We start from the raw sequence: 24,534 nt of genomic DNA, 5'->3' as shown, positions 1-24,534 counted from the left end.
TGACTACTTTTTGAAGTTCAGTTCAATGTTCCAATATGAGAAAAATAAAATACATTGAAGAATTAAAAGCATCACTTCAATATAATGATGTGGAGAAGCGGCGTTGGACTGGAGTGAGCACAGTAAGAAGTCTTACAACACCAGGTTAAATTCCAACAGGTTTGTTTCAAATCACTAGGTTTTGGAGCTCTGCTCACCTGAGGAAGGAGCAGTGCTCCAAAAGCTAGTGATTCGAAACAAACCTGTTGGACTTTAACCTGGTAAGACTTCTTACTGGACTTCAGTATAAAGTCACATTGGAATCCCTTTGATGGAAAAAGTGGATGGAACTTCCGAAAGGATCACACAGGTGTGCTTCAACTTGAACCTCTGTCAATGATAACCTGGTACACACCCACTCATCTTGGCTGCAAAAAGTATCTGGACAGCACAACATGTGACAAAGAGAAATAGACAAAATGTCGCTGGAATTCAGACTGAGAAGAATTGACACATGCAGACAACACACACACCAGTGTGGTATATACGCACATTAATGGATCACTGAGTCTGTTAGTCAGTAAGTCAAAATAGACAGAACTACGAAGGATGAGGAAATCTGGGAATTTGGTAATAAGGATGATGGAGAATTTGAGGTTTAGCATTACTAAGATACGATTTAATTTTGTGGTTTGATATTGTGAAAATGCTAGCCTAGCTACATAATTAAATGTTTGGTCAAACGAAACCTATTGCAATTCATCTTGAAAAGGAAGGACAGATACTGTCATCACAGCACATGTCTGTGCTCCATGTGAGTCTCCTTCCACCGGACCACCATAACCTCTATTCCTTTGTTCATTCTGCTCATCTTGCTCTCACTTAACTACATCTTTACTATGAACTTCACCCACTTGCTACAGAGCATCGTCACCATTCTTTGTTAAAAAAGATTTATCCAGAATCCCTTTGGAGAATAGGAGGAGGTTATTTAGCCCCTCGAGCCTGTTCCACCCATTCAACGAGATCCTGCCTGATCTGCAACCTACGTCTACATACCCACCTTTGCCTCCTACCCTTTAATGCCTTTGGTTAACAATCAATCTCAGAGTTAAAATTAATTGATCTTGATCAATTGCCATTTGCAGAAGAGTTGTGCCACATTTTGTATGAAGAAGTGTTTCCTAATTTCAGTCCTGAATGGTCTGGTTCAGACCCTGTCCCTTAGTCCTGCACTCCCCAACCAGCAGAGAGTTTCTCTCCATCTACCCTAACGGTTCCCTTTAATATATTGAAAACTTCCCGGAACCTGCTAAATTCCAGGAAATCAAACCCTATTTTGAGTAATCTCCAGAATTCAGTAGTGTTAAGTAATGGGTTAAGAGACATTGCAATTAGTTGTCTCATTTATGTTAAGTATCCATTAATTGACACTGATATGTAAAGGGGCTTCAGGTGGCCTCTGTCAGGTGATGTATAGTTAGAGTTTTGTGCAAAGGCTGTTGGAATGAAATAAATGTGTGTTTGTGAAAAAGGAACAGAACTTTAGACTCTTTATATCACAGCAACTAAAACGTCTAACAATTGGTAGCAGAGGATGGTTGCTGTGTAAACGTGAAGGGTTGAAAGGTACAACTTTTCCAGATCAAACCAAGGAGTGAGTGAGAAAAGAAAAAAACAAAAAGGGATATATGGCTGAACCGAGGATAAAGATGGCTGGATATGACTATCCTCCCTTATTTTCTGAAAGGGAATCGTATGACCAATGGAGAAGTGCAGTAGTTATGTGGACTAAGGTAACTGCTTTGGGAAAGAGAAAACAAGGTATGGCATTGGCTCTTTCTCTACCATATGGCAGTAAAATCAAAAACAAAGTGCGTTCTGAGCTGGAATTAGAAGAGTTAGACTCCAGATCCACACCAATGTGGTTAACTCTCAAATGCAAGGGTGCAAAATATATTCTGGGTGGGGGACTTCAACGTCCATCACCAAGAGCGGCTCGGTCATACCACCACAGACCAAGCTGGCCGAGTCCTAAAGGACATAACTGCTAGACTGGGACTGCAGCAGACGGTGAGGGAACCAACAAGGGGGAAAAAACATACTGGACCTAATCCTCACCAATCTGCCTGCTGCGGGTGCATCTGTCCATGACAGCATCGGTAGAAGTGACCACCGCATTGTCCTTGTGGAGTTAAAGTCCCGTCTTCACATTGAGGATACCCTCCATTGTGTTGTGTGGCACTACCACCGTGCTAACTGGGATAGACTTCAAACAGATCGAGCAACTCAAGACTGGGCATCCATGAGGCGCTGTGGGCCATCAGCAGCAGCAGAATTGTATTCAACCACAGCCTGCAACCTCATGGCACGGCATATCCCCGACTCTACCATTAGCACCAAGCCAGGGGATCAATCCTGGTGCAATAACGACTGCAGGAGAGCATGACAGGAGCAACACCAGACATACCTATCAATGAGCTGTCGACCTGGTGAAGCTACAACACAGGTGCCAAACAGCATATGCAGCAAGTAATAGAGCTAAGCGATTCCACAACAAATGCATCAGATTTAAGCTCTACAGTCCTGCCACATCCAGCCGTGAATGGCGGTGGACAATTTAACAACTCACTGGAGGAGGAGGCTCCACAAATGTCCCCGTCCGCAATGATGGAGGAGCCCAGTACATCCGAGCAATAGAAAAGGCTGAAGCATTCGCAACAATCTTCAGTCCGAAGTGCCGAGTGGATGATCCAACTCGGTCTCCTCCGGAACTCCCCCGGCATCACAGATGTCAGTCTTCAGCCAATACGATCAATTCCACGCCTTATCAAGAAATGGATGAAGGCACTGGATACTGCCAAAGCCATGGGCCCTGACAATATTCCCTTGCTTTGTTGTCCTGGCGAAGTGCATCACCTCACACTTATCCGGATTGAATTCCATTTGCCCCTGATCAGCCCATCTGACCAGCCCATCAATATCCTCCTGTAATCAAAAACTATCCTCTTCACTATTTACCACCCCACCAATTTTCCTATCATCTGCAAACTTACTGATGAACCCTCCTACATTCATATCTAAATCATTTATATAAACCACAAACAGCAAGGGCCCCAACACTGATCCCTGCGGGCCCCACTGGGCACAGGCTTCCAGTCAGAAAACGATCCCTCGACCATCACCCCTGCTTCCTACCACTCAGCCAATTCTGGATCCAATTTGCCAAATGTCCTTGGTGTGTGCTGTGTAAAAATAATGTTTCCATGTCACCTCTGGTTCTTTTGCTAATCACCTTAAATCTGTGTGCTCTAGTGATACCGACAGTCCTGCTGCTGGAACTTTTCCCCTTTATTTACTCCATTCCTAGCTTTGCACACTTCGATTAAACCTCCTCTTAGCTTTTGGGTCTCCACACATAAGCCATTGTGAAGGGCTCTTCCAAAAGGAAAAAATATTTTCCAGGAAGGTAGAGATGGAACATAGGAATTAGGAGCAGAAGTAGGCAATTCAGCCCTTTAGCCTACTCTGCCATTCAATCAGATCATGGCTGATCTCTTCCTGGTCTCAAAGCCTCATCCCTACCTGTTTCCCATATCTCTTTAACCCATTTTTTCAATCTATATCTATTATATCTATTTCCCTCTTGAAACCATTTAATGGCTCAGGTTCCATCGCACTATCAGGCAGCGAGTTCTACAAATTCACTATTCTCTGCAAAAAGTAGTTCCTTCTCATCTCAGTTTTAAATATATCGCTTCTCAGCCTATATCTGTGACCTTTCATTCTAGATTGCCCCACAAGGGGGAATGTTTGGTCTACGTTTACTTTATCAATCCCTTTTAGTATTTTATACACCTCGATCAGATCCCCTCGCATCCTTCTGAACTCCAGCGAGTATGAGCCCAAACTGTTTAATCTCTCCTCATACATCAATCCCTTCATCCCTGGATCAACCCCTTCATTCCCGGAATCAATCTGGTGAACCTCCTCTGAACTGCTTCCAATTCCACCACGTCCTTCCTCAAATAAGGGGACCAAAACTGGACACAATACTCCAAATGTGGTGTCACCAACACCCTAGACAATTGCAACAATACTTCTCTACTTTTATACTTCAGTCCTTTTGCAATAAACCCTAACATTCCATTTGTGGGCAGCATGGTAGCACAGTGGTTAGCACTGTTGCTTCACAGCGCCAGGGTCCCAGATTCAATTCTGGCTTGGGTGACTGTCTGTGCGGAGCCTGCATGTTCTCCCCGTGTCTGCGTGGGTTTCCTCGGGGTTCTCCGGTTTCCTCCCACAAGTCCTGAAAGACATGCTATTAGATAATTTGGACATTCTGAATTCTCCCTCCGTGTACCCGAACAGGCGCCGGATTGTGGCGACTAGGGGCTTTTCACAGTAACTTCATTGCAGTGTTAATGTAAGCCTACTTGCGACAATAAAGATTATTATAAAGATTATTTTATTTGCCTTTCTTATTACATTTTGTACCTACACACAGACTTTCTGCGATTCATGAACAAAGACACCCAGAGGCCTCTGCCCAGACACATTTTGCATCTGCTTTCCATTTTGATAATCATATGCCTGACTATTTTTTTCGGCCAAAATGGATAACCTCACACTTATCCATATTAAACTCCATCAGCCAAATTTTGGCCTATCTATATCCGCCTGTAAAGTCTGTGCCTCCTTGTCACTCACTGCCTGCTTTACACCTATTTTAATATCATCCACAAATTTTGCTATGTTACACTCTGTCCTTGCTTGCAGATCATTTATATAGATTGTAAACAGTTGAGGTCGGGGACTGAACCCTGCGAGTTCCAGTTCGCCAGCCAGAGAAGGACCCATTTAACCGCACACTCTGCTTTCTGTCAGACGGCCAATCCTCAATGCAATCTAAACTTGTACCCCCAAACCCCTGCGATCTCACCTTCTGGAAGTCTTTTATGCGGCACCTTGTCAAACGCCTTCTGGAAGGCTAGATACACATCCCCAAGGTGCCTGGACAAGTGATTGGGGCTAAAGTGGACACAAAGTGACTCCCTCAGTCGAGTTATTTCAGAGTTAGGTCTAGCAAGAACGGGTTTGATGATTTAAAAGGTTGTGAATGGAGGAACTAACCTGGCTGACTGTGGCTGTCAATGATCCAGGGAGACCCACTGACCCTCCAGGACACAGCGCGGCGCCCGCGCAGTACGTGCAACCTTTGACCCTCGGCGTCGACACAGTCGATTGGCGCAGGATACTGTCCGTCAGCTGACGTCGCCCGGCCTATTGTCCAATGGGCTGCCGGCGGGGGCGGGGTTTGTGCCGGAAGCTGTCGCGGGACTGCCAGCAGGAAGACGAGAGGGAAGATGGCGGCGTCTAGTGTCAACCCCTTCCTCAGCGACTCTGACGAGGAGTCCGAGCGGAGATCGCGGAAGAGCAGGGAGGCCGGCGCCCCGGGCCCCGCCGCGCTCGTCGCCCCGCTGCCCCTGTCGCCTCAGCAGCCGGAGGCGGGATACGGCGGGGCCTCGGCCGGCTTGCCGCCAGGGGCGGAGGCGCCCCGCGTTCCCCTGGATACCATGGCGGCCCAGCTGCTGCGCGACCAGTACGTGCTCACCGCCCTGGAGTTCCACACCGAGCTGCAGGAGGCCGGCCGGGAGCTGCCCCGGCTCCGCGATTACTTCTCCAACCCCGGCAACTTTGAGCGGCACACGTCCACTCCCCCCAAGGACCTGGCTCCGGCCCCCGGGCAACTCAGTGAGTGGCGCAGGCGGCGCCTGCACGGGGCTGGGTGGGAAAGGGAGGGGAACTCCTCAGCGAAAGCGGGGTGCCGTTAATCCCGAGGCAGGAAAGAGACCGTGCGCGGCGGGGGGTGGGGAGGGAAAGAAGAGGTTTGACAGCCAAGGTGGATTCGCAGTGTCAGCAGTGGAGTTACAGAGCTGTTTGCTTTGGAAGGGCCAGGAGATAAACCTCTTAAAGGGGTTAGGATGAAAGTTGTGGGGAGAAGAGCACCCATGAGATTGGGGGTGAGGTGGGGGGAGAACAAGAAAAATTGGTAGATACACCTGAGAAGATCAGACGAGGAAGATGGGGAACTGCAAACAATAACATACGAGTGCAGTTATGTAGTTTTTGTTATGTAATATGATTAGAATTCGCATCTATGGTATCACTTTTTCGTATTGGGTAACTAGTCTTGGACATATGCATTGGCAGGTGTACAGTGGGATTTATTTTTCACCTGGTGGTTGAGTGTTATTTGGCTTTATCAAAATTTCCTGTTTTGCGACATTCAGGTGTGACACTTGTGTGAGTACTACCCAACGTGCTGAGCGACCATAGGTAGAATTGGATGAGGGTGGCTGGTTTGCCAATTTGATTTTGTTCTTCAGGGCCAGCTGGTTTGCACTGCAGTAGCTAACTATTTCTTGCACAAATTCATTGCCTTGTATTAGGCGGTGTTCTGTCAGTCTGTTTCAACAATTGTTGAAAAAAGTCATTGATTTTGTATCTGCTCTATGTTCACATCGTCTATTTTTAAAAAAAGGTCCGTTTGCACATTTTCTTATTTTTGATCTACATAGTGTTAATACCAGCTCTACCCTCCCAACTCCTCCCCTCTGTCAATTATTGGACTGCTTGTCTGACATACAGAACTGGATGAGAAGAAAACTGCTTCTGCTAAATATTGCGAAGAAACATACAAAGAAAACAGAAGCAGGAGGAGTCCATTCAGCTCTTCAAGCCTGCTCCGTCATTTATTATGATCATGGCTGATCATCACGTTCAATACCCAGATCCTGCGCTTCTTCTTCCCCCCCCCCCCCCAAATACCTTGATTTCTTTAGCCCCAAGAACTATATCTACTTCCATCTTGAAATTATATCATGTTTTGGCCTCAACTACATTCTGTGGTCGTGAATTTCACATGTTCACCACACTCTGGTGAAGAAATATCTCCAACATCTTTGGACTGTGGGAGGAAACCGGAGCACCCAGAGGAAACCCACGCACACACGGGGAGAAAAAGGTTTACTCCTTATCTTCAAACTATGACCCCCTAGGGCGGCACGTTAGCAAAGTGGTTAGCACTGTTGCTTCACAGCTCCAGGGACTCTGGTTCGATTCCCAGCTTGGGTCACTGTCTGTGCGGAGTCTGCATGGGTTTCCTCCGGAACCTCCGGTTTCCTCCCACAAAGTCCCGAAAGACGTGATTGTTAGGTGAATTGGACATTCTGAATTCTACCTCACTGTACCCAAACAGGCGTGGGAACTAGGGAATTTTCACAGTAACTTCATTGCAGTGTTAATGTAAGCCTGCTTGTGACACTAATAAATATCATCATTATTATTATAGTTATGGACACCACCACCATCGGGGGACATTCAATCTACCCTGTCTAATCCTCTTAGAATGTTATAAGTTTCCATGAGATCTCCTCTCATTCTTCTGAACTCCACTGATTATAACAACCAATTTAGTCTCTCCTCATATGACAGTCCCACCATCCCAGGAATCAGCCTGGTAAACTTTCGCTGCACTCCCTCCATAGCAAGAACATGCTTCCTCAGATAAGGACACCAAAACTGCACACAATACTCCAGGTGTGACATCACCAATGCCTTATACAATTGCAGTAAAACGTCCCTACCCCTATACTCAAATTCTCTTGCTATGAAGGCCAACGTACTATTTGCCTTCTATACTGTTTGCTGTACCTGCGCGCTTACTTTCAGCGACCGATGCACGAGAACACCAAGGTCTCGCCTAGTGTCCACCTCTCTCAATTTACACCCATTTGAATAATTATTTACCACCTTATTTTTGCTACCAAAGTAGATAACCTTGACTGAAGTAATTATTTTCAGTGCCCAATCTAATTCAATAGCCATTAATTCCTCCCTCTGTGACAACTGCCTGAGACTTAACCAGACTGATGTCATATTTTACCCTAAGATGAACTTCCAATTACATATCTGTGCCATCATGAAGACTGCAAATTTCCACCTTTGTAATATTGTCCGACTCTGTCCCTATCTCAGCTTATCATTGGTGAAACCTTCATCCATGTCCAGACTTGACGTTTCCAGCCAACTCCTGGCCACCTCCTACATTCTACCCTCCATAAACTCTGCTGACAATCTAACTCGTACCAAGTCCTATTCACCCATCACTCTCGTGCTGACTGACCGATATTGGCTTCCAGTAAAGCAAGGTCTTGCCTTTAAAATTCTCACCCTTGTTTTCAGATCCCTCTGTGCCGTCCTTCTATCTCTGTAATCTCCTCCAACCTCATGACGTGTCATATGTCTGAGAGGCCCTTGCAAACGAGCTCAGCTCCTTTGAATATTTTAGTATCAATCCCAGTTTAGCACACACCACAGTGGGAATGTGTCAGGTCGGAATGTGATTCAGCTTTGAAAAAGAATTATCCAGACTCGAAACATTAGCTCTGTGTTCTCTCCACAGATGCTGTCAGTGCTGCTGAGATTGTCCAGCATGTTCTGTTTTTGTTTCAGATCCCTCTATGCTGCACCCTCCCTATCTTTGTCATTCCCTCCAACCACCCCTCCAACCACATGACTCTCCAAGCTCTCTAATTCTGACCTCTTGAGCATCCCCAATTTTACCAGCTCTACTTTTGGTAACCTAGCTTTCATCTGCCTGGGCCTGAAGCTCAGGAATTCCTTTCCAAAACCTCTTCCTCAAAACCAACCTACCTCTTTAACCAAGCTATTATATCTGCCTTAATATCTCGATGGTTCGATGTAAATGTAACTGTGTTGCACTCATGTGAAGAGGCTTTGGAGGTTTTATTACATTTAAAGTGCCGCATAAATACAGGTTCTTGCTGTATCAGCCAAACATTACCTACCCTTGATTTCTTGTGTTGCGATTTGTAATAACATCCTATGTTGTCAGAGTTACTAGAACATATTGTACATGTTAGCGGATGGAAGTATGGGCTGTGAGAAAATTGCCTGGTTGATATTACAATATTAATTTTATTACATGATTTCTCAGTTGTCAATGCTCTTGCTTTTGGATGTGGATGAGAGAGTGCATAAAGTTGGACTTGTACGTTTGCTTGAATAATTATACGCCACTAAATTGCAAATCAATTTTTATTTTTAAAATCTGAATATTATCTAATTATAATTAACATTTGCGACGCTCTGGTAGGGTTGTTTGCTGTGCCAGTGACAGCAACAGAGGGTTCTGGAAACTTTTGGCTGAGGTAAAGTAGCAAAGTGTCTTGTTTCAGAGCCAGAATTTCTCCCCAGCTCAACGGTCCTAGTAGCATTGGATTGGACAGCAATTGAAAATTAGGAAAAGCATGTTTAATGACTCTTCCATATTTCATTCCAAGTATCTTGAAAATTTTTATTAAAAAAATAATTTAATTTCACTGCTCTAATTCTGTGGGGTTTTTTAAGTAATTATCCAACCTGATGAGCTTTGACTGAACATTTCCTGAGTCTCATGATTATAAGCTAATTGCTTAAAATCTATCTACTCTAAATGACCCTTTTGTATTTCCATTTAAACATGTTTCATGCTTCCTGTTCTGTCCAGTGTAACTACAGCTGTAAGAGCCACTAATCATGTACCCTTACTTAACACATGCTGAGTGCTATTTATAATAAACTTGTACACATAATGACTTTAAGATTTCAGCCTCGACTTTGCAGTAGCATTCACTTTTGAGTCAGGCAGTCCTGGGTTCAAGGCCCCTCGTATAGGAAACTTGACTGCATCATCCAGTTGACACTGTAGTCCAACGCTGAGGGACTTGTATGGAGTAATGTCATTCAGGTACAGTGTTAAATTAAGGTCCCCTCTGCCCCATCGGGGCAGATGTAAGTGATCCCATGATGGCCTTTGATAATGGGCAGAGGATTTTGCATGTTATCCTAGATAGGTTTTATCTTTCAACCAACACTGCATAAAACATTGTCTGGTAGGATATGGTGTGCAGATCACCCCGCACATATGTCAGTATTACAAAATTGACTGCACTTTGATATGTAAGCGCCTATGAAGCAGTTTAGGGCAGTGTGAAAAATGCTATGTACACGCAAGTCTTTCTTTGTTGCTTACACTAAGAGGCAAGGTTAGCACGATATTAAACAACATATTGAATGGTAACAATATAGATCCTTTGCTTGGATTCCATACAATTTTAAGCACAAAAAAATCCCCCAGAATATGGTTTGTAGCTGAAGAATGCATTTGCACGACAAAATGGTATCACTGCAAAACAGTTTTTGTTTCACACTGCAGCTGCGGTGTAAATGCTGAGTACTATACTGGAATGAAACAGGGAGAGCTCAAGCCTTCACACCGGATTTACGCTTTGCATATATCATTGAGGCAAGGCGGTTTGCACTTCACACTGACTCTAAATCTGTAGAGTGTGAATGCTTCATAATTCCTTTGCAGTAAAAATAAAGTTTCAAATTGGCAGTTTGCAGCAAACATTGTCTTCTGTGGAGATATAAGCAGCTTTTTCTCATCGCCATGTTGCTACGTTTGCAATTATCAAATGTGTTTTAAAAGCGGTGTTATGGAAATAGGGAGAGAGTGAAAAATCAATGTTTGTGGAAAGCACATCCAAATATCTGTCATCTTCCTAAAACAATTAAATAGCTGTTCCAAATAGAGCTCTCTTTATTGGTGCAAGTCCGTAACATCCTCCTGCAGATATGCTTTCCCGAGAACTCTTGATTAGAAAAAGCCTTCTTGGCTAATGAGCTGATCTCCGCAATGATGTAGATCATAGAATCATAGAATTTACAGTGAAGAAGGAGGCCATTCGGCCCATCGAGTCTGCACCGGCTCTTGGAAAGAGCACCCTACCCAAGGTCAACACCGCCACCCTATCCCCATAACCCAGTAACCCCACCCAACACTAAGGGCAATTTTGGACACTAAGGGCAATTTATCATGGCCAATCCACCTAACCTGCACATCTTTGGACTGTGGGAGGAAACCGAAGCACCCGGAGGAAACCCACGCACACACGGGGAGGATGTGCAGACTCCGCACAGACAGTGACCCAAGCTGGAATCTAACCTGGGACCCTGGAGCTGTGAAGCAATTGTGCTATCCACAAGGCTACCGTGCTGCCCCTTGTGATTGAGGATCAGCACTGTTGCCTAATCTGGCGCTCAGACATAAGTCCAAGATTAAACTAACAGACACTAAAGTTGCTTGAGCAGGTGGGGTGATTTAAAATTAATGAAAAATTGCTAGCCTATCTATAAAAGAATAAAATGTTTACTGAATTAAAACAATTAGCTTGATACTGGAATATTCTGCATATTAAATGTAAGGTTAAAGGACATTCCATGAATGCTTTTTACCTCTTTTTAAAGTTCCATAAAATGTATTGGAGCAATTAGATATTATTTTCATCTGAAGACACCCAGTGTCTTTGAGAAATACTGTACATTTTTCAGTCCCCTTCTGGATAACCATCAAGAAAGGAGGACCGAATCCAATCTTTAGATTTCAGCTTAAGATAAAGGCTATTCGAAAGGCCATTCTGCTATTCAAATGCATTGCATTATTATAAAGTCGCGTCTACCAACCTTAATCTACCAAATTAAATCTGTCTTTTTGTTGAGAAGTATTAACTATTTTTCCTATCACACCATTTCCCTTTGGAATTTTTCCTTTTGAACCTTTCTCTGAAGGCACTGGTGCATGTTTGGTTGTTATTCAGTCAACCATGGCAACACACCTGTGGCATGTTGTACAGTTAATTGAATTGCATTCTGATTCTGAGCTTGAACAATTGGTGAGGGGAAGTGCCAGAGGTCACGACAACAATCTCTCCCTCAACGTCAGCAAAACTAAGGAGCTGTTCACTGACTTCAGGAAGCGAAGTAAATACACACCCCTCTCTGTATCAATGGTGCCACGGTGAGGATGGTTGACAGCTTCAAATTCATCACTAATCTCTCTTGGTTCACCCACGTCGACGCTACCACCAAGAAAGCACAGCAGCGCCTATATGTCCTCAGGAAACTAAGGAAATATGCATGTCCACATTGACTCTTACTAATTTTTACAAATGCACCATAGAAAGCATCCTATCAGGCTGCATCACAGCCTGGTATGGCAACTGCTCGGCCCAAGACCGGAAGGAACTGCAGAGAGTCGTGAACACAGCCCAGTCCATCACACGGATCCAGCTCCTATCCATTGACTCTGTCTACACCTCCCGCTGTCTTGAGAAAGTGGGCAGCATAATCAAACACCCCTCCCACTTTGCTTTAGTCCAGAGACCTTGTCGAAAAAATTACTACATTTTAAAGAAATTATCAATTGTGGTTATATTTTAACAGATCCTAATGTTAGAAAAAACACTCCTCAGATTTATATTACATTGAGATCTGTTCACACTAACCTTTTCCATAATATGTATGCACATTATTAACTGCGTAAAAGTTGCGATAATGATCTTGCTCCATGTGAATGGCAACAAACCGGCAGCTAAAGTCCTAGAACCGAGCCTGAATTATCTTGTACCATGTTTAAAATAATGCCATCTTTTTGGTTGCATAAATGTGAAACCGAGGGGGATAGCTTTCACTTTATTTGGATAATATATGGGAATTAAAATGACTTTTATCCTAATGGGAAAGAGCTATTGCATTCAACAATCTCAGTGAGTTCACTGGTAGAGCTTTCAGACTGGAGCAACAACCATGCCTCTGTTTCAAAACAAACCACTGTAAACCTTTTACAACATCAAAACATTTAAGATTACAGTATGAGGGGACTATCATAAAATCTCTACAGTGCAAAAGGAGGCCATTCGGCCCATCAAATTTGCACCAACCCGCCGAAAGAGCACTCTAATCCCATGCATTGACCATGGCTAATCCACCTAACCTGCAACATCTTTGGACTGAGAGGGGAAACTGGAGCATTCGGAGGAAACTCACTGAGACACGGGGAGAACGTACAAACATCACACAGACAGTCACCCAAGGTCAGAATTGAATTCGGGTCCCTGGCCTTGTGAGGCAGCAGTGCTGACCACTGCCGCCCTAACTTTTATCTTGTTTACATTAGCTTAATGGGGCAATACGTAGGGCTTCACTTTGGGAAGCATAGTTTCAGTGGAGTGATTTCCATTTAACTTAAAATCTCTATTCTTTGCATGTACCTCATGTAGTGTTGTTTCTATTTTCTTGCATAGGCAGACAGTGTTGCTTTGGCAACACCAATGTTGCTAGAAAACTAATGGAAGGTAGCCTGCAGTTGCTTTCAACTGCAGTGCCTCAGAATTTGATGGATGTCACACCTGATTATTGAATTATCGTGCTTATATAAAATAATTTAAATACCATTGAGTGGTGACATGCAAGTTCACTGCAATGATTCTCTACACTGTCCTTCTGATCAGAACCGTACCACCAGGTGAATGGTAGCACAGACATTATGTGCTTCCTCCACACATGGAGTCAATAATTGGCAAAGCAATCACCCCAGACTAATCCTGTGTACCTTCTTGAGGTGAGCTAATGAGTGATATTGGCAAAGGTTGGGGAAATAGATATCCATATTATTGCTTTGGTCAGAACTGTTGAGTGTGGGTTTGAGGCAAGGGAACATAGAGAGGTGTTGATGAGGATTAATGTTGTGAAGGACAGGTTTAAAATGTCAGATTCCCACGAGTATATTACTTCAGATCTTCTTTTACATAATTGCATTTTTTTAGATGCAACACTAATATTTAATGATTAGAAGCAATGTGCAACACAAACAAAACATAACTGAATGTCAATTCATCAAAATATTGTTTCCCTCAGTGTATAATGTCACTTCGGTGCAAAGGTGAAAACTAGTTTTTAGGATCAGCCATAATTAGCATTTTTATGTTTTTTCCTTGGTCACCAAGTTGGAAACATGTTGGCACCATGGAATGGGCTACAAAGTCTGGTGTAAAATAACCAGTTGCAGTGTTTTTCTTCCCATTCCAGCAATGTGCCTCAGCCCCAGTCTCCCAAGAACGCCCCTTACTGTACCAATATGCAGTTATTCATTTCCTCCACCAAACATCTTCAACCTTGGATAATTCTGTGCTGTAGACTCATTTGGATTTGTTTATTGTCACGTGTACCGAGGTACAGTGAAAATAATTTTTCTGCGAGCAGCTCAAACAGATCATTTAGTACATGAAAAGAAAATACATAATAGGGCAATACAAAGTACACAACGTAAATACATAGACACAGGCATCGGGTGAAGCTTATAGGAGTGTAGTATTAATCAGGCCAGTCCACGAGAGGGTCATTTAGGAGTCTGGTAACAGCGGGTAAGAAGCTGTTTTTTGAGTCTGTCCGTGCGTGTTCTCAGACTTTTGTATCTCCTCCCGATGGAAGAAGTTGGAAGAGTGAGTAAGCCGGGTGAGAGGGGGGTCTTTGATTATGCTGCCCGCTTTCCCCAGGCAGCGGGAGGTGTAGATAGAGTCAATGGATGGGAGGCGGGTTTGTGTGATGGACTGGGCTGTGTTCAGGACTCTCTGAAGTTTCTTGCGGTCTTGGGCCGAGCAGTTGCCATGCCAGGCTGTGATGCTTTCTAAGGTGCATCTGTAAAAGTTGGTAAGAGTTAATGTGGACATGCTGAATTTCCTTAGTTTCCTGAAGAATATAGGCGCTGTTGTACTTTCTTGGTGGTAGCGTTGACGTGGGTAGACCAGGACAGATTTCTGGTGATGTGCACTCATTACCATTCTGAATTTGATTCAGACTTCTTTCACAAAGGACTTGGAGCCTTTCATCTCCTCTGTGTGGGTGGATTTGGACCTAATTCTAGAAGCGTTTTTCCAGTATTAAACACACAATATGTTCTACCTTGTTTCACTGAAAGCTGCAGTAATATTTTTTGTGGATGAGATATCTCAAGTAAATTTGCGTTGAGGAGGAAAAATATAATGACGGTGGAAGGGCTAAAGAGTTAGTTGAAATGAAGGTGTTTAAAAGTATTGAGAGTGGTGGGAAACTGGGTGGGTGCACCAAAGGACGGGAGTGTAGTGATGAATAAGAGGGCAGCATTTCCTGAGCTGTGGTGCCCAAAGGTGACTGCAGCAGCTCAAGTAGGGTCTGACCCAAGATCTATAAACTGCCACTGCTGTATACGCTTGAGGTGAAGGCCTTTTTGATTGTTTGCACAGGGACACTGGCATGGAATATACGGCCACAGACAGGCTCTTCAGCCCAATTAGTCTGTGTTGGTATATGTACCCACAGTGGTTAGCACTGTTGCTTCACAGCGCCAGGTTCCCAGGTTCAATTTCTGCTTGGGTCACTGTGCGGAGTCTGCACGTTCTCCCCGTGTCTGCGTGGGTTTCCTCCGAGTGCTCCGGTTTCCTCCCACAAGTCTCGATAGACGTGCTTGTTCGGTGAATTGGACATTCTAAATTCTCCCTCCGTGTACCCGAACAGGCGCCGGAGTGTGGCGACTAGGGGATTTTTACAGTAACTTCATTGCAGTGTTAATGGAAGCCTACTTGTGATGATAATAAAGATTATTATTACCCAACACTCACTATCCTCCCATACTGCATACCACGTCTCAGCCTTTCAGCATATCTTTCTATTCCCCTTTCATCTGTGTTCATCTAGAATCATAGAATAGAATCACTCCAGTGCAGAAGGAGGCCATTGAGTCTGTACCGACCCTCTGAAAGATCATCCTATACAGGCCCGCATCACCCTATTCCCCGTAACCCCACCTAACCTCTTGGACACTAAGGGGCAATTTAGTGTGGCCAATCCACCTAATGTGCACATCTTTAGTCTGGGAGGAAACCGCAGCACCCGGGGAAACCCACACACACACTGGAAGAACGTACAAACTCCACACAGTTACCCAAAGCTGGAATTGAACCCAGGTCCTTGATGCTGTGAGGCTCTGTTTTCCTTTTTTGCACATCCAAGGCATTTTACCTCAACCACTTCCTGTATTCCACGCTCTGAGTAAGGAAATTTCTCCTCAGTTCCTCGTTGGTTTGTTAGTTAATATCTTGTGTGTGTGTGTGTGTGTGTGTGTGTGTGTGTGTGTGTGTGTATATATATATAGCCCTTCACTTTGGTCTCTTCCACAATTGGGAACGTTCTATCCACATCTACTCGGCCCGACCTAGTCAAATTTTAAAGATCTGTTTCAGGGCACTCAATCTCTTTGCTAAAGAAGAAAGTGCCAATCTATTCAATCATTCCTGATCTCAGTGCTGTTTTCGGCCTTGTAAATGTTCTTTCTATGCAGCTCTCACTGTTAAGAAAGTATTTTGATTTATTTTTCTTAGATGCTACCCCGCGTTGAACTTCCTCCCATTGCTGTTTTCGTCCTCCTGATAAAGGCTAGCATTCCACTAGCCTTTGATGAGTGCTTTATACCTGACTGCAATTTGGTGATCTGTATACATGAACCTTCTTTCACAAGTACTCTGATCTGTCCTATGGTTCACTTGGACATTTACCTCCATTGAATTCTACCTGTCGCAGTTATTCCCCATTCTCTTGATCTATCACTTTGTTGTTGCTTGAATGCCATGAGAATTTGACTGATATTTTACCAAGTAGACTGATGTGTCTCATTTTCTGAATAATGTGCGACCGCTTATTGCTACCTCAGGATAAAATATAATAGTGCAATTGAGACATTAGTAAAAATTTGTGCCCTCTCATTAAATCTGAGACAGTTCAAGTTCTCAGCATTGTGCCAAAAACAGACTCCAGTCCTGGCTTCCTGATGTTGGTAACTGATCTCTGATGAGCAAATAAAGTGCACAGACTTTCAAAACCCGAGCATAGTTACCAAGGCAATGGAGCTTTATGCATCTTCTAGTGTGTAAGCTGCAACCTGCAGTGTAATTTGTTTGCTGCTTGAGCCTCCTTGTCATAGACCAAGAGCAGTTTAAAGCAGTGTCCAGGCTCACAAATGGAATTGGAGAATTGAAATTTTAAAAATGACATGAACATAAAATTTAACACTCTTTTTTGGTAGATCGAGCTGGCAGTATAAGCACCCTAGATTCTTTGGATTTTGCTCGGTATTCTGATGATGGAAATCGGGAGACTGACGAACGGGTGGCAGGTAAGCATCATCTCTCACACCTTGGCATAAACATAGTTAACATATCTCCGATAGTGTGCTCCAAATCTTGGTAAATGTGACAACGTGTGTGATTGAATCCTGTTTAGGCTGGACAAATCTCTTATTTTACCCAAATTTGTCCTGATGTTTAGTGGAGGAATTGCAGGTTAAGCAAATTGTTTCAATTGCGCCCTTCAATTTTGCCAACCTCTTTCAATGTTCTAAAGAGGGTTGCTATTCACAAAGGTTCACGATGAGAGTTTCTCTTGAAAGTTTATTTACTTAACACTGCAGTTAGCTTAAAACCAAATGTCAGAGACATGAGATGGTGGCTTGACTAGCACCGTTTTCAATTTCCGTTTCAAGTAAAGTTGGCCATTGGATGGTCCTTAACCAATAATGTTTGGTCTGAGGGAGGGAAACTGACTGACTGGTTCTTTCAGTGCCCAACTTTGTTTCATTTGTTTGAGCCATGAATAAACATTTGGGTGTGTGGATAGAGAAAGGTATGAAAATTTGAAAGATAAATATTTACTGCCTTAGCCTCCAGCTTATGAAAACTTATTTATTTGTTGCAGGATATTTTAGTAAAGGTCTACTCTGAATGTAACGTAAATTTTATAGTGGCTGCCAAATAATAAACACATTACAGAGGAAATAACCGTGACATTTATAGTACTGGTAGGAAGGAATGCTTAACAAAGGTTGATATCAAAATTGTATTCGGCACTGAAAAGATTAAAGTATTCAAAATGCAGTATCTTCATCTAACATATTCTAACTTTGTTATTCAGCATTCAAATTTCATAGAATTTACAGTGCAGAAGGAGGCCATTCAGCCCATCGAGTCTGCACCGGCTCTTGGAAAGAGCACCCTACCCAAGTCCACACCTCCACCTATCCCCATAACCCAGTAACCCCACCCAACACTAAGGGCAATTTTGGACACTAAGGGCAATTTAGCATGGCCAATCCACCTAACCTGCACATCTTTGGACTGTGGGAGGAAACCGGAGCGCCCGGAGGAAACCCACGCACACATGGGGAGAACGTGCAGACTCCGCACAGACAGTCACCCAAGCTGGGAATCAAACCTGGGATCCTGGAGCTGTGAAGCAATTGTGCTAACCAATATGAGCCCACTATGAAGCCCAGTCCCATTTTAGCACGTGCAGGAATAATTGGAAAAGCTGGTGACATATTGAGTAAGAAATAATCCTGCACTGCCTGCAGTGATGAGAATTTATTGAAGTGTCTAACTCTTTATATGAATTGGCAGGGCTGCTAAATTGTACAATTTACACATTACTGTAGCCAAACTTGGAGTTAAGTGCTGCTCTGTTCCTTTGAGATGTCAAATATTGGAGCATTTAATGGCTGGAGATCAGCAAGGATGTTTATTGGTTTTTGAGAACATCATGGCTGATCAAATGTTTCATTTGCTGAATAACCTAAATGAGGATTTGTCTTGCCAAGATTATGCATTTTAGCAAGTAATGTCTTCCATTTTGACTGCAAGAGAAGATTGGGACATTGTATTTCTCTTAATTTGCCTTTCTGGCTTAGCAATTGACACTGGACTTCCTGCTTGTGTCACCTTGCAGTTAAAAAGGCAAATACATTCTCCGTGTTTTGATGTTATGTTACCCACCATGGCACTCTTGTCCTTCCACTCCAGTGCAAAACAACGGCTCCCTTTGGTCCTGAAATCATTCCTGGTCTGTTTCCATAATGAACCTTTCCAGCTTCGAGTAGAAGTCTGGCTGGTGGGTTCCAGAGTGGGAAAATACAGTACTAGTACTGAGATATTTCCAAACAGGGCAGAAATATCTTTTTCTATAACTTAACGAAAAAGGCCACCTTAGACAAGAGGACGCAATATTTCCTTTTGCCTCTTCTCACTCCCCCATCCCATCTCCAGTCTGCTTGTGTTTTAAATATTTGCATACACGGACGATATTGTTGAACAAAGAAAATATGATTAACAACATTGCAGGTGGAGAATATTTTAAAGAGACCCCCGATTTATCTTGATGTCCCTGCCGTACTCTAAATTGGACATGGGGATGAATTTCCAGCTGTCAGTGCATTCATCGCGTCGCTGGTGTTGACTGTCAACAGAGACTTCTCCAGCTGCAGCCCTGCTTGATAAGTCCCTTCTTGAGAAGTTGCCAAATGAAGTGTGTCATTGGTGAATCTGGACAATTGATAGCTGCTAAAATCCATCTTATTATTTCCCAACCAAAGTTAAAGGCCGACATTTTGCATTAACTTACATAAAGCTCAATCTCCAAGTAACATGAATGGTATATTGTGCATTTCAGTAGGTGGATGCAATAGTTCATATTGGGAATTTCAATATATTTGACTTCATTATTTAACTTGGGACTGTAACCTGTTTGAGCTTACAAAATTGGGAAGTGAAACGGAAGATCTTTTCAAAGCTCCAAGTATGTACTGCAAACGGGATATCACTGGCTAGCATTTGGACAAGTTTTTAATCAGAAATATTGTTTCTCCAAGTTGAAATGAGACGGTTCAATTGTCCTTGCTCTCGGGGATAAATTGCAGTTGAAATACTTGACCTTTTATGCTGTGTGATACCTAAACTAACATCCCAAGTTCCTGAGATGTGGGTCTCATGCAGCCACTGCAACTCTGACACAATCCTGCAGGGGTTTCCCCAAGTCCATCAGCCAGAGGTCTTTGTCTTTTTTTTTAAAGTACTTTTATTCAAAATGTTTAACATTTAAAGCACACAGAAGCACAAAGTAAAACCAACACAAAAACCTCAAACCACCTCCCCCTCTTCAGAGCAAATTTCACATTTTCCAAGTGCAGGAACTCCATTAGATCCCCCAACCACACCGACGCACAGGGTGGAGAAACTGACCTCCGCCCCAACAGGACCTGCCTGCAAGCGATCAATGAGGCGAAGGCTAAAACATCTGACCCTCTCCCATCTGTAACTCCGGCTAGTCCGGCACTCCGAATATGGTCCCTAATCTTCTTGATTAATAAGGGAATCTGGGGTTATGGGGAGAAGGCAGGAGAATGGGGATGAGAAAATATCAGCCATGATTGAATGGCGGAGCAGACTCGATGGGCCAAGTGGCCTAATTCTGCTCCTATGTCTTATGATCTTATGGGACTGGGCTCTAAATCCAGAGGACCTTTATCGTTAACCCAATTTTGATACTGTGGATGATCAACAAATCCAGGCAACTTTGCTTTAGGTTGCAGCCAACCACCTGGGACCCAGTGCCTCTGGTGCCAGCAATGCAGGTATGGGTTGTGTGTGTAAGTTGGATTGCGTAGAGTGCTTCCAGGAAAACCTCAGTGCTGGGATGATGGCAGGAAAACAGTTCAACAACTGGTGGCTTTGGAAACCAAGTAAGGCAGGCCACAATCCTGTGGGAAAGTAGGAAGTGTTGATGACCAGTGCTAGCATGGGCTTCAGAACAGTCTTGCCAGCTGGACTGTTGAGGACAGCAGAGGAAGGAAGATGCGAGGAAGATGGGACATGATGTACACTTTAAACAATCAGGAATTTGAGTACCAATGGAAGTTTTGACGGTAATATATTTTCCATAAAATATTTTTTTGCTTTAAGCTATTTAAATTGTTTATCAAAGACTTTTGGGGGCAAGAGGTATTACTGCAAATTGTGTAACGGAAGGCCATTAATTTCTAAATGACCTGTAATTGAAGATCTTGGGATCACAAATGTACCACCGCCATGCTGGAAAGGCATGTTTGTTTATCGGCACGAGCAAGAACAGCTTCGTGGGGATGCTTTCTTTTTCAAATATTGTTCCAAGAGGGAGGGGCCACATGTTTGCAAGTCTTTTTAAACTCCTGTACATCTATTGAGTTTTGAACAGTCCTGGTTCCTAGAGCAAATATATTCAAATATGGCATACTTGTAAAATACCTACACTGAACAACCATTAAAGTGAGTACCCAAGTACGGGTATATTGTAGAGAAATTGGAAAGTTCCATAAATTATACTGCAAAAATTACGTTTGAATCAGACTTGTTTCTTTCAGGATTGGAATTCATTTTGGATGTGAAATAATAAACAGGCGAGCTATCGTGAATCTGAACCAATCCACAGAAAAGATGCATGTTTATAGCTCAAAATTTATAATTATTTGTCCACTGGTGTGGCTGAAATAAAGACTACCGTAACGCCTTGTAACCTAAAGTGATTGGTACTTTATTCTGAGGTCTCTTTAAAACGCTTGCCAATAAGCATTGGATTTACGAATATAATAGCAAACTTTAAAAACAAGCAGCAGACCAAGATCTATTTTAGAGGTGAATAGCTGAAAGCAGGCTGGTGTTTCAGTGTTTAAAACCAGCAATATGTCCTTGATGGTGCTACACCTGTATACCTACACCTGCATCAACATTCATCAGTGCTGAGTTGTTGCTGTAACCTGATCGCTATATGATCCCTTTCTGTTTCACCAGTATTATGTTCCTTTCTGTTTGTAGTTTATTGATGCTGAACCTTGCTGTTTACAACATGCTACTGCATCTGTGAAATTCTGTAGTTTCTTTCCATTTCCATTCATTTCAATTAGTTGTTCTGCACTGTTGATCTGCGTTATTGGAAAAGTAGCCAAATCCTAAATGTAACTTCTATTTTATCATTGTAGTTTGCTAAAATTATGTACTCCTAAAGTAAGCCCCAGTCTCAATAGTTCTTGACTTCATTACTGGAAGCAAAGTGACAGTAGTTGAACAACGATATTCTCTTGTTCCATCACAAAATCCATTCCCAACAAAGGGGTACCTGCCTCTCCCATTGCTCTGCAGTACAGTTGAGCTGGGGTTTGAGTGAATAAGTAGAGGAATAGCATAGTACACAGTTTCCCAAATACATGGCGTTGCCGTAACTAATCAATTGAATTTCTTTTAATCTCTATGATCTGGTCTAAACTAGTGGAAGATCAGCTCCAAATCTGCTAATTGAATGATTTTCATGAAAGAGCTTTGGTTGCTTATCAACTGATGCATGTCTCAATTTTAGATCTGTTAAGTAATTAAAAATAACCGCTGAAGTTAATTGTTGGAGGTGGCCTGTCTGCCCTTGGGTAGATGTTAAAGAAAATCACACGGCACTGTCCTGAAGAAGAGCACGGGAATTATTCCTGGTGTCCTGGACAATATTTGTCCCTCAAGCAACATCAATAAAACAGATTGTCTGGTCATTATCACAGTGATGTTGTTGGAGTTTGCTGTGTCCAAATTGGCTGCTGCCTTCCCTACATTACAATAATGACCGTACTTCAAAAGTATTTGATTGGCTGTTAAGCGCTTTGGAAAGCCCTTTGATTGTGAAGGGCGCTATATAAATGCAAGTTGTCTTGTGGGAATTTATGTATGTGAATGATGGATGCAGTTGTACTTCAAGTATAAATTTTCTCTACCTTCCCCTCTGTCAAATAGCCTACTGGGCGTTCTTCTCAAGTACTTTCACATAAATCAAAGCCTTGTTAAATACTTTGAGAATTGAAAATAGCCTGCTTTAAATCTAACTAGTGACTTAAAATTCACTAATTTAATCTTTAAAGTTGATTAACTTTTTGAATTGTTAGAATTAATTCATCCCCCTCTTTTTCCAAAGCATTTACCATTCTGCACCCACCCCCCCACCCACACATCACTACAAACTAGCAAAACACATAAATTGTTTGGGAGTTCATTTTTGAATGTTTGTAAATCTCTAATAAATCCATTTCCTGGGGATATTTATATTTGGGATTTCTGCTCAGCATTGTAATGAATGCTGGTTTAAAACTACCAATGAATTTGTCTTAATGGGACTATTAAGAGACTCCCGGTATAAAACTGCAGTCAATTTAGGTTGTTGTACCTCCATGGCTTTTTAAAAAAAAATAAATTTAGAGTACCCAATTAATTTCTTTTCCAATTAAGGGGCAATTTAGCGTGGCCAATCCACCTACCCGGCACATCTTTGGTTGTGGGGGTGAGACCTATGCAGACATGGGGAGAATGTGCAAACTCCACACGGACAGTGACCCAGGGCCGGGATTCGCCCCTGGTCCTCAGCGCCGTAGGCAGTAGTGCTAACCACTGCGCCACCGTGCTGCCCTCCAACCCTCATTCTTGCATCCAAACTTATTAGCAATCACTTTATGTTAAGACTGTATTTGCCATCAATAATGAAAAATAAAGGGTGCCCCTCCTATAACTCAATTGCTAGTCTGCACTCTCCTCTTCCAAGGCATTTTCCTCTCTTTTTCAACCTTCTCCTTCCCACCATTTCCTCTTGAATGCCAATATAACCAACCACTTCGCCTCTGAATTTCCCAAAGTTATGTAATTCGTGCAAATGTTTCAAAATAGGCCAGCTTCATTATTTATTCAGTGTGATTAGATAAATGTTGAGACCTAAGAGAAGAGCTGAACAGTTGGCATATTTATATTGCGAGAGAGAAATGTCTGAAAATGTTATAGACATTGAGGCCAGGGTCCTGCTAATACTACACATAACTGGCAACTTTCCTAATATGGCAGGGCTGATTGCCTATCTGTTGTGCAACTCATTCAAATTCGATGGGATGGAAATTGGGTGAATTCTACCTTGAGCAAACAACCTGCATCTATATAGCGCCTTTAACACTGCAGATTGTCCCAAGACTCATCAGAGGAGCGCCATCAAACAACATTTGACATGGAACTGCAAAATGAGATATTAGAGCAGGTGACCAGAGGCTTGGTCAACCATCTGGATTTTAAAGAGCAACTTAAAGAAGGAAAGAAAGGTTTTAGGGAGGAAATTCTAGAGCTTGGGCCTCAGCCAGCTGAAAGGTAATAATGGTGGAGTGATTAAAATCAGGGAGTCACAAGTGTCCAGATAATCGGCTGCACAACAACATTGAAAATTGTCCCCGTTATTTTATGAGATTTGCTTTGTGCAAACTTTATCTGTTTGCAGCATCGTTTCTAGTCCTCCACTGTGTCCAGTACAGCTGTCAATGTTTAACGGCAGTCACCATTTATGTAAGTATTTCCAAATAAGATACTCACAGTTCCCCTTTTTCCAAAGTTGGTGGAGGGCGTTAGCACAGATGCAGAATGCTGCTTTTGCTTTGATGAGCTGGAGAGAGTGGCAGGACAGGAAAGAAAGCAATGGTTGACTACAAAGTCATTTGCAGGATAGACCATCTTTCCGAAAAGCAGGTTTGAGCTTTCAAATCTCTTAACACCATTTGCACTCCATACGGTGTAGACCCTGCAGATCAACAATGCAATAGAATACTGTCTAGCCCATGCTTTATATCTGTATAGCAGCTCTTGATCTGTGCGTACATAATTTCATGAGAAGCACGGTAGGTTATGTCAGCGCACTTCAAGACCTAATTAGATAGTTTTGATTTTGGTCTAAACTGAAATTTTACCATGATTT

General features: G+C 42.9%; 2 protein-coding genes across 3 annotated transcripts in view; one reads left to right on the top strand and one right to left on the bottom strand.

The window, feature by feature from the left end:
• The window catches only part of pign (phosphatidylinositol glycan anchor biosynthesis, class N), a 154,570-nt gene extending 149,357 nt beyond the window's left edge, over nucleotides 1–5,213 (bottom strand). Inside the window, exon 1 of one of the 2 annotated variants that reach the window (XM_072510117.1) lies at nucleotides 5,113–5,213. The gene's annotated coding sequence lies outside the window, so the exon portion shown is untranslated. The other variant, XM_072510118.1, reaches the window with a different exon arrangement.
• A 102-nt stretch (nucleotides 5,214–5,315) lies between these two features.
• Nucleotides 5,316–24,534, top strand: part of relch (RAB11 binding and LisH domain, coiled-coil and HEAT repeat containing) — a 127,605-nt gene continuing 108,386 nt past the window's right edge. Inside the window, 2 exon segments of the mRNA XM_072510122.1 lie at nucleotides 5,316–5,733; nucleotides 17,003–17,092. Coding sequence (XP_072366223.1) covers nucleotides 5,346–5,733; nucleotides 17,003–17,092 — 478 coding nt within the window. The 5' untranslated portion in view covers nucleotides 5,316–5,345.

This window comes from Scyliorhinus torazame, chromosome 6 (assembly GCF_047496885.1).
Source record: "Scyliorhinus torazame isolate Kashiwa2021f chromosome 6, sScyTor2.1, whole genome shotgun sequence".
Classification (NCBI taxonomy): domain Eukaryota; kingdom Metazoa; phylum Chordata; class Chondrichthyes; order Carcharhiniformes; family Scyliorhinidae; genus Scyliorhinus; species Scyliorhinus torazame.
The sequence above is the reverse complement of the archived record's forward strand: the minus strand, read 5'-3'. Positions and strand labels throughout refer to the sequence as shown.